Below are 11,138 nucleotides of genomic sequence, written 5' to 3'. Positions count from 1 at the left end.
TGTATTAACATTAAGAACCCCATATAACATTGTCAAAATATTCAGTAAAATATAAATGTATCAGTCATGATCATGTGATTACTGCTTCCAATGTTGCCAGCTACGAGATGTTCTGGTATCATCGCGTAAGTCTGTCATGGCTTCCCGATGGAAAGCTGAAGGGGTTGCTGAGTAAAGAAGTACAGTAATAAACTAAATTAATTTACTAAAAGAAAAAAAAACTGCCTTGAAACGGTGAGGAGCGATTTTCCCTTTTTTACCTTTGTGCTGTGTATGTATTGAGTCCACTAAACTTGTTCCAGGAACTGACATAAAATTTCATCCATCTATGGTAAGGGTTGTAAGATATATATATATATATATATATATATATATATATATATATATATATATATATATATATATATATATATATATACAGTACAGTATATGCGTACCATGACAGGCTCCCATAAAGATCATTTGGAGAATCCTACAATGAATGAAAAAAAAAAAAAAATTGCTGTAAAAGTAGACAACAATATACAGTGACGCATAGTGCCGTGCACCTATACTTAAACAATGATAAAAATAATATTAAAGATTGCTAACATTCCTTGAGAGGGTACAACAAGGAAGAATGGTTGCTGGTTCCTTGAAAGCAGTGATAAGAAACAGGGAAGTGAGCATGGAAGTGAAAAAGTTACTACATGACAGCTCTAACGTATGGAAGTGAAGCTTGGACGTTGTTGGAAGGACACAACTTTACACAAGTCAAGAGAGCAGTGGAAATTAGCTATTTGAAAGGAGCCTGTGGAGTCACATGGAGAGACAGGCTGACAATAAGGTTATAAAGGAGCGTTGTAGTGTGGATGTGGATGTGATAGGAAGCGTTAGGAGGAACACACTGAGGTGGTTTGGCCATGTGGAGAGGATGGAGGGTGAGAGACTGACGAGGAGAGTGTATGTGAGTGAGGTGGAGGGGGGGAAAGGGAGGGGGAGGCCGAGGATAAGATGAAGGAATGGAGTGGAGAGGTATATGAGAGAGGGAGGTGTGAGTTGGGAGCGGGGCAGTGAAATGGTGGGGGACAGGACGACGTGGAGGCGAATTTGTTTGTGGCCACCCCGTACGGGATTAAGGCGTCTGGCAATAGATAGATAGATAGATAGCTAACATCTCCAAGTGAATGCAAGATGGCCTCTACACAGTTATAGTACACCGGCATACCCTTATGCAAATTGCCATTATGAATAACGAGCATACAAGAAGACAGGATCCTAAAAGTGTATTTTTTTATGGTTTGACCCCATAAAAAAAAAAAAATAGTTATCGGAGGGGTGGTGGATATGCCCAAGGAGCAATTGTGCCAAGTCTGTGCGAATTGGTAAAGAAAGGAAAGGCATCAAGCTGATGAGTGTTTGGAAGAAAGATAAGAGAAAGAAACTGAGGGAATACTGTCTGTGTTACCTACTTAACACATTGCCTTTGGAGGGGGACGCCTTACAGTGCCTGATTACCCAAAAGGCACAGAAGGCTCGTGCCTCAGGTCCCCACCCTTAAAAACAACCCAATTTGCGGGGGGAGGGGGAATAAACTATCTATCTATCTATAGCACGACGCCCTATTCCCGCAAAGGGTGGCCGCAGACAAAACGCCTCCAAGTCGCTCTGTCACCCACCATTTGACTACCCTCCCCCCAACTCAACCCCCCCTCCCTCATATACCTCTCAATTCCATCCCTCCACCTCATCCTCGGTCTACCCCTCCCTCTCCCTCCCTCCACCTCACCTACATACACCCTCTTAGTCAGTCTTTCATTCTCCATTCTCTCCACATGTCCAAACCACCTCACTGTATTTCTCCTAATCTTCTCAACCACATCCACATCTACCCCACAACGTTCCTTCACTTCTTCATTCGTCAACCTGTTCCTCCATGTCACTCCACATGCTCCTCTCAAGTAACTCATTTCCACTGCTCTCACTCTTGACTTGTTCCCCTCTTGCAAGGTCCACGCCTCGCTTCCATACGTCAGGGTAGGGATCACAATACTATCATGCAGTGACTTCTTAACTTCCATACTCACCTCCCTATTTCTCATCACTGCTTTCAGTGTACCAACAACCTTCCTTCCCTGCTGTACCCTTTCACGCACTTCATCCCCCAAAGTTCCATCCTTACTCATCACACTACCCAAGTACTTGAATGCACTCACATTCTCCATATCCTCACCATCCAACCTCACTGCACAATCTGTGACTTCATTCCTCTCAAACACCATAACTTTACTTTTGTTTACATTAACTTTCAGCTTCCTCCTCCTACACACTGTCCCGAATTCATTCACCAAACCTTGCAACTCCCATTCATCTTCACTCAACAATATTGTATCATCAGCAAACAGCAACACCGGAAGCTTCCAAATCTCACCCTCATTCATTAGGGCCAGCCCCACATCCACTGCCCTACCTTGCACCTCCTTTACAACCCCATCCATGTATATATTAAACAGCCATGGAGACATCACACAACCCTGTTTCAGTCCCACATTGAGATCAAAGAACTCACTCAGCTCACCATCCACTCGCATCGTAGTCCTAGCTCCCTCGTACATACTCTTCACACAAATAGATAAATAAACTGAATTAAAAATTAAAATTACAGAATATGGCATCATGCAAAAATCTAATGATACTCATGGATGGATTAATCATTAGGTTGACTAGGCTGCATCGTAGGGCCCCCACCCTTAAACATGCCCTCATTTATTTAAAAAAATAAATACAAATAAAAACTTAGGTAAATAGTGAGTAAATGATGAAAACTGAAGTAGCTGGTATCATACAAGATACAATGATGGTCATTAATATCTTTATATAAAGTCCCCTACCCTGGGTAGGGGGCCCCCCACATCTAGTTTAGCCTGGGGCGCCCAGCGCCCTGACGCCTTCCCTCAGTGGTGCTGTTGCATCCAGACGGAGGAACTTCCCGAACCCTCAAGCGTTCCTCAATTCCCCCCACCCCTCCTTCCCCACAACTCTTGAAGGGAAAATGTTGGATTGCGGCATCAGTTCCCTGCAGTCCACTGGGCTCGCATCCACATGAGCCTACAGTTGTATCTATACTACTATCATACTACAAATCTTACTGGAAGAAAAAAATTCAGATGCCATATTGGTATGGTTGATGTGAGGCTTGCTCGCCATTTGTGATTTGCTTGGAGTTAGATCCTGTGATATACCTCTAGGTTGAGAGAGAGGAGTCAGGGTTTTTTTACGCTGTACTAATGAAAAATTTGAAAGAAGAATGTTGTAATGGAAAAGGAGCGAATCAAAGACTGCATGTATACAGCCATGGTAGGGGTTATTCCATTTACTTGTTGTCTTGTGTCTGGTGGGCAACAAAAGAAAAGGTACCGGTATTACAATTCGGAGGCTTTATCAGCAATAGGTAGGCTGCATTACATCGACACCCTGCGATTGCCAGTATCTTGACGGCCTCGTCACATCCTAGTCATTGCCTCTGTCATTCCGCTGTATTAACATTCAATCCTTTCTCCCAACACCGTGACGTCCATCAAGGTGCTGCAGTCGTTCTCTACCTCCGTCGGCAAAGGCAATCGCTACTTCCACGCACGAAGTTACGGGTGGAGTTGACGCTTTCTTGGGTTGTTGAAGGGGTCTTATGGATCGTCTTCTTGGTGAAGACAGGCATCAATTGCGGTGATTGATGAAGTGCTGACTGCTGATCGTTTTGTTGTCTTACTGGTGGTGGTGGTGGTGGTGTGTGTGTGTGTGTGTGTGTGTGTGTGTGTGTGTGTGTGTGTGTGTGTGTGTGTATGTGTGTGTGTGTGTGTGTGTGTGTGTGAACAAAAATACTCAAAGTTTTAATCCGATTTTGACCAAAACTGGTGGAAATGTTGAAAGATAGACCACGAGGAAACCTAAAGATTTTTAGGACAATAAGTAAGTGACTACAGTCACAAGGCTGGGTTAAACGTTGACCCAGCAAAATCAACTTGAACAGCGCTCATTCAAGTTAGCCCAAACATGGAGGATGAGTTGAGGGTAAGGCAAGGATAAAGTTATTCAATTTTGAGGACAATCAATCAAAGGTCAAGGTCAAAGTTCAACCACTGTGCATGCCTGTTAATAACATAACAAGTTTTGACCCGATTTTAGCCAAACATTTCTAAGGTGTTGAGGATCAGTCAGGGAACAAACCTTTTGTTTTTTAGAACAATAAGTCAAAGATCAAGGGCAAAGCAAGGTCAACTTAAGAATTTTTTATCCGATTTAGACCAAACTCTGTAGAAGGGTAGGGAAAGTATGATGTGGTTCAGATCTGAGAACAAATCGGTCAAAGGCCAGGTCACAGGGCAAAGTAGAGGTTTGACCCGTGTGTGTGGTTGTTAACAAAATTACTCAGAGCAGTTTTGATCCAGTCTGAACCTAACTTGGTGCAGGGTTGAGGATCAGATAAGGGGTAAACCTGTTGCTTTTAATAGATCAAAAGTCATGATCACAGGACTAGGGGAACTTAAACAGTCTGTCGGATTCAGATCAAACTTTGTGGAGGTGCTGAGGATAAGGCATGAATGAAGGAATTCGATTTTGAGAGTAATCTGTCAAAGGTCACAGAACGAAGTCAAGTATTCGGCCCTTAGACCAACTGATGGTTTAAGATGTTGCACTTTTTTTTTTTTTTTTTTTTTTATAGAAATGAGAATGATGGGAAAACAAAGGAGAAAGTGATTAATTTTATGAAAAGAAAGAAGTTGTAACACTGATAAAGAAAGAGTTGAAGGATATGTGGGTGTGATTGAGGATGTATATGGATGAGGCTGAGGAGTGTGGTAGGGGGTATGCTGCACATGTAGGTGTGGGTGTGACTGAGAGTGTGAGAGTGGAAGTGAATATAGGATGTGGAAGAGGGTGTGGGTGTGAAGATGGATATAGGATATGGAAGAGGGTGTGGGCGTGGGTGTGGATATTGGATGTGGGAGAGGGTGTGGGTGTGACTGTGGATGTAGGGTGTGGAAGAGAATGTGGATGCGAGTGTGGATAGGATGTGGGTGCACGTGAGTCTGAAAGGTGTAAATGTGGATGCTGTGTGTGTGTGGGGGGGGGGAAGAATGTGGAAGACGATGAGTAGATGGGTGGGTGTTGTATAATAAAAGAGGCTGCATGTGACTGCATGCAGGAAGTATGGGCGTGGCTGGGAATACTGGGAAGAGCTAAAAAGGAACCCTGAGATAGACAGTATGTGGAATAAGTGAGCGTGACTGGGGAAGAAACTGAAAGGAAAAGAAAACCCATAATTATTTGTTTTCTTGTTTTCATTTTAATGAATGGGCAGAAGAAAACAGTCCACAGAGTAGCTAAACGAAAATAAATGTTTCGTCAGTGTGCGCGAGAGGAAACCATTAATAATTTTCCTTAGAAGGAATGAATAAAACCGAAAGCTGTATTTTAGGCAGATGGAAGAAAGCTATTTTAGCATGAGAATCACCTCCGAGGAATGGCAAGAATACACTCGAACACTGGCAACTGAAGGAGGAGGTTGCCAGGGACGCTGCCTGTGGCCGTAGGGTCGCTGGGGCTGGGTTGCCATAAGAGCCAGTGTGCCAGTATCAGCGGGAAGGTGAGGTTGTGTGCCACCGGTATCTTCCCTCGTGTTAATTTGTCCTCCCTGGTTCTGCATCCCAATAAAGATGGAGGGTTTCAAGCACATCCCAGTGAAACTTGGAGATTTCAGCGTCATTGACCAAGAATTCAACTCAATTCGTGAGAGGTTTGACGCGGAAATGAAGAAAATGGAAGATGAGATGTCGCGCTTCCGTAACGAATTGATGAACCGCGAGTCGTCCCTCTTCCAGCGCTCCATGCTTACGTCTTCAAGGTGCGTGATGCTAATTTACTTGTCAGTTAGTTTTAGTTATGTATCAGCTCTAGCAGCACTGAGAAGATAAACATGAACTGATGTATGAAAATGATAAAAAAAATTACAGATGTCATGCATGCAAGTTGTGGGTTCAGTGTGTTATGCCGAGAGGAGGAGGGGTTATGCCACACGCCATACAGTCTGAAGGGCAGAGAAGGGCAAGACAGCTCGTTTCTTGATTAGTATAACGTAGGTCTGTACTGGAATACTGGTAGGCCTATGCCAAGCGATGCACCGTGTTAATTGATATTTTACATGATCATCTTGAAACTGACACCGTATAGTAAATAATTTGCCATCGTGAAAATGACACCGTACAATATATAATTCGCCACTGCGAAACTGACACCGTACAGTATATAATTTACCATTGCGAAATTGACACCATACTGTATATATTTGGTCATCTTGAAACTGACACCGTACAGCATATAATCTGTCATCGCGAAACTGACACCGTACAAAATATAACTTGAGGACGAGGGAAAAACGAAGAATTCTATCCCTCATTCGTCATGCAAATTTGCGTTGCTGTTGATGGTGTTGCAAGTTAGATACCTGAAATAATATCGGGTATTTACTATTCATCATCCGTGAAATAATCATTTGATGAATGAAAACACGATAATGACCATATGCAGTAGGTTATCCCCCTTCAGTCCGAGGTAGCTAGTTGCCATATTATTCTCGCTATTTAAGACGATTTTATTAGACTATTTTTTTTTTTTTTTTACTGGAAGGAATAAGGGAAAAAAAAACAGAATGCGTCATCGGATCCGAGGGGTTAGCTGTCCTGACATTCCCCTCGTGTGGAAAACGTTCCTGCTTGAAGTGGTATCTACCCCTTGCGAATCTACCATAGCGGATGAGGAGTTTGAGCGGTACTCTAGCGCATCCTTAATAGGATGGGTTCGTTCGTCGTGAGTCACGAGTAGTGAGTCAGGATGAGTCAGAATGGTAACATAGCTTATCCTTAGGGTTGGCGGCGTTCAGCGTGAGTCATGCGTTGTGAGTCGTGTTGAGTCAGGGCGGTAACAATTATACTGTATCCCTCATCCTCCAAATTATCCTCTGGTAGGTAAGGGTCCTCCTCATCAATTCTCTTGATTGCTACCTACAGGTGACTGTGCATTGGGTTATAAGCCAAATGAATCCTTGTAACCCAGGAAATCATTTATTACGATGGATGATAACCAAATGACCCAAAAGACGCCTGGTGATATAGCGGATGAAGACACTGCAACCGGATGTGACCTATAAATGTCTAGGAATATTAGAGCTCAGGAGTGAGCGAAAAATCACTGGCCTTCAACCTCGGGACGTACTAGCCTAGCCCCGGACCCCTATGCTCGTGATGGGGCAGTAGGAGTGGATGATAGATAATCATTCTGTATATAGACGGTGTGCCTTTAAACTCTTTACCGATAAGATTCTTGAAATTCTTGCATGTGCTTTTAGAGTGATTGATCTTCCTTAACCTTCTTACGATTTAATGTTTACAACATTAGTTCGGTGTATTTGGTATTGAAGACTTTATTGTTTATTTAACTTTAGTGCATACATTGGGTAGATTGTTAACCCATGCCAGGACAATTGTTTGTGAGGTAGTTAACCAATGTAAATTGTACCTCACTTGAGGCTCGCAGCTATCATGCAGACCATTTCATTGTGCCTCATATGAGGTCTGCAGCTCGTTAAAGGTTAAGAACTCAGAAAAGGACAAATACTCTTACACAAGTGTAAAAAGCTGTAAGTAAAATGTCAAGTGAAATTTGGACTCGCAACCAAATGCCTTCTATTTTAATCTTTGAAAATCTAGGCTCCATCCCCTCAAGTTTGCTATCCTAAACAAATATACCCTGTACTTAACATATGTAGGGTAGAACCTTTCCATCCACTATTAATTAAGCTAACACATTATTACCAGGATTTGCGACACATGGAATTGTGCGTACCGCTCTTCACCTACTGGCTTATTGTCACGAAGCTCATAGACACAACCTTTAGGACCCCTACCCCCTTTAACTTCTGAAAATGACACAGCTGTGTTATATGACGAGTCTCAGTCTTGTAGCCTTCTGCCAGCATCTGTATACTATTCAGTTTTCTGTTACTAATAGTCTTGAAATCAGTGCATAGGAAGGACGTCACTATCATCCCCGAGGTATATGTTACCCCATGGAAGTTAGGCTATGGAAGTTAATTCAAGGCGAATGAACATAGCATTTTAAATGATATATATATATATATATATATATATATATATATATATATATATATATATATATATATATATATATATATATATATATATATATGTGTGTGTGTGTGTGTGTGTGTGTGTGAAATATTTCCTTTGCTGCGAATGATGTGCACCAAGGAGGAAGGAGAGAGGACTGGCTGTTTGAGAGTACTGTTACTCTTTCATAGACGTTGCCTAACACTTACGTTATATAACCTCAACCAACATAGTCATGGTAATGAAATAATAATAATAATAATAATAATAATAATAATAATAATAATAATAATAATCCATCCATCCAGCCATCATCCAATCCACATTGCCCCATGAGGAGCGTAGGAGCCCGGGGCTAGGCAGTTGGTCCCGACATTTAAAATGAGAGTGACCAGCCTCACTCATCCCTGAGTGGCATTACATGAGCAAATCAACCCCAACCACCCCTTGGATATAAACCCTCACCAGCTCAATCCGACTAGTGCGCAATAATTACCTGTACCCACTAAACCACCGCTCGCCAAAATTTGATTATATGGTTACCATCCAGCATAGTAAATGGTTTCCTGACGTACAGGAAACCATTTGGCATGTCACTCAGTGTAGAGTCACCCACAGGCAGAAGGAAGAGGAAAGAATGAAGGAAAGAAAGACAGAAGAGGGAGTGTAAAGTCACCTGTAGGTAGAAGGACAAGGAAAGAATGAAGGAAAGAAAGACAGAAGAGGATGGAAGGAAAGAAGGATGGAGGAAAGGAAAGGGCAGACACCCGACAGCAGCATTACATTGAGTAGGTGGATGGTTAGCGCCCCCACCTACCACAATAATAATAATAATAATAATAATAACAACAACAACAACAACAACAACACTGAAAACAGCGGGATTCCTCTGCACCAATTACGCACATCCTCACACACTCAACTGTCCTACTTGTCCCCTTCCGTCTCTCATCCATTTCTCCCGGTTCGACCTTCATTATGCCTTCCCACCCCGACATCACGGCACCCAACAGACGCCCATCCTTTCCACACAGCATACCAAGCTAGTTTTTACATAATCCATCGCCAGTGAAGCATGAGGAGGCTACAGCTACTAAGATTACTTTTGAGACATTAGGCTTAGTGGCCGCTGCTATTATTCATTACTGCTATCAAACGCCATATATAAAAATTAATCTGGACACATGGCAACTGTTTGTCTGGAGATGCTTGGGTAAGGAGTGGCCAGCTGACACAGTGGCGACGGCTCCATCCTCTCTTTAGGGAGGTGCTAGAAATACGCGTCTCCGAATTCCGTCACACTTCTATTTTCAATTTAGGTCGCGGCATTTCAGGAATGTCCGTGTTTGTTCATCCACAGAGAGGCGGTCACGGGTTTTCTTGTCGTTTTAGAGGCTAATGATTTTTCTGTTTAGTTCATGGGGGTTTTAGGAGCGTAAGTTTTTCTTTTTCATTTGTTTAACAGCTATTAAGTCTCCTCTCCTTACTTGCTACTTGCTGCGTGCGGAGAGTCACAGTTCAACAAATTCAGCTTCATAATAAGATAAATTTTTGTGTGATTCAGCAGTGATGCATTTGTTCTCCTCTTGGCAATAATCCTTCCCTGGACAGGACAGGTCATGCCATCTTAAGGTCACGACACCATATCCTTGCAGGTTCCCGCAAGCCCCGACCACAGGACCACTATTCCCCCAGCAGCAGCAGCAACCTCCTGCAGCCTAGTAAGATCAGATTCTCCCCCTCCCTTGTAGGCCTAGTAAGATTATGGCGTGTTTCCTCTTCCTCCATTAGCCTACGTGCCCACACCCGCATACCTTACGTTTTCAGAGTGGTTTTTATACCGTTGCGCTCCCTGCATCCGTATCCCAAGTAGGCTAATGTACTCCTACGACAGCCCTTATCTTAGGCTAATCCTTTGTACTGCCGATCTAGATGAACTCAGCTCGTGTTTCAAATATACGAAGATCTTGAACAGTTACACAGCATGGAGAGTAGCAGGTCTGGATTGTCCCTGTCACACACACACACACACACACACACACACCTGGCATTTGCCTATGTTTTCTCTCGGCTTGAGCAGGACTGACGTTATCCTGACGAACTGTGTATATTGCTTGATCCTCTGAACTTGAGACCTTTTTATTTTTCATCCTTTCACAGTTGATTCTTTATTCTGGTGAGGAAACACGTCTGGTATAAATCGTCTACAGCAAAAAAAAAAAAAAAAAAAAAAAAGTTATCGTATTGATGGAGACTGAGTTATAAGAAAGTGGAAACGAAAGGTAAAAAAAAACGGATGAGGGAAGAAGAACAAGAAAAGGGAGAGGAGAGATTGAATGAAGAACAGAAGATAAGAGAAGGAAGGGAAAGGGAAGAGAAACAAGGGAAAAAAAAAGAAAACGGTAGCTTGAAAGGGAAGGAGGGGGAGGGGAAGGTTCAAAGAGGGAAGGAAAAATAAGAAAAGGAAGGGCGATGGAAGAGAAGAAAGGAAAACAAAAGAGAAAACAGTAACAAGAGAGAGAGAGAGAGAGAGAGAGAGAGAGAGAGAGGATAAGTGACGGACAAATAAAAAGAGGAGAAGCAAGGAAAAGAAAAGAGAAAGCAGTAACAAGGGGGAAGGGGACACCAGCCCTTCTATATGGCCCTGGTTTTACGACTCTCTAACAATCCTTCCCCTTCTCTCTCTCTCTCTCTCTCTCTCTCTCTCTCTCTCTCTCTCTCTCTCTCTCTCTCTCTCTCTCTCTCCAGTATACTGTATATATAACTAGCAAGTGCCCATCGTATATATTATGTAGAATGGTAAATAGTTATAATATTCTCTCTCTCTCTCTCTCTCTCTCTCTCTGCCGACGTTATGACAGCCGTGATCCCCTTTGACCCTCCCTTCCCCCACACAATCAACCGCGTCACCTCCACCGTCACCATCTTCACCATTCCTATATTCCGTTCCCTTTATCTTGGCCAAAAATGGCCAAA

The 11,138-nt window shown here is 42.8% G+C and overlaps 1 protein-coding gene across 2 annotated transcripts in view; it reads left to right on the top strand.

The window, feature by feature from the left end:
- Nucleotides 1-5,602: 5,602 nt before the first annotated feature.
- Nucleotides 5,603-11,138, top strand: part of LOC145405847 (protein lethal(2)essential for life) — a 37,631-nt gene continuing 32,095 nt past the window's right edge. For both annotated transcript variants that reach the window (XM_080277096.1, XM_080277095.1), the window contains exon 1: nt 5,603-5,881. In XM_080277096.1, the coding sequence (XP_080133222.1) occupies nt 5,694-5,881 (188 nt within the window). In that variant the 5' untranslated portion in view covers nt 5,603-5,693. The remainder of the gene's footprint in view (nt 5,882-11,138) is intronic.

Source organism: Coenobita brevimanus, chromosome 68 (genome assembly GCF_032717465.1).
Source record: "Coenobita brevimanus isolate Jiangsu-jjx chromosome 68, ASM3271746v2, whole genome shotgun sequence".
Lineage (NCBI taxonomy): Eukaryota > Metazoa > Arthropoda > Malacostraca > Decapoda > Coenobitidae > Coenobita > Coenobita brevimanus.
The sequence above is the reverse complement of the archived record's forward strand: the minus strand, read 5'-3'. Positions and strand labels throughout refer to the sequence as shown.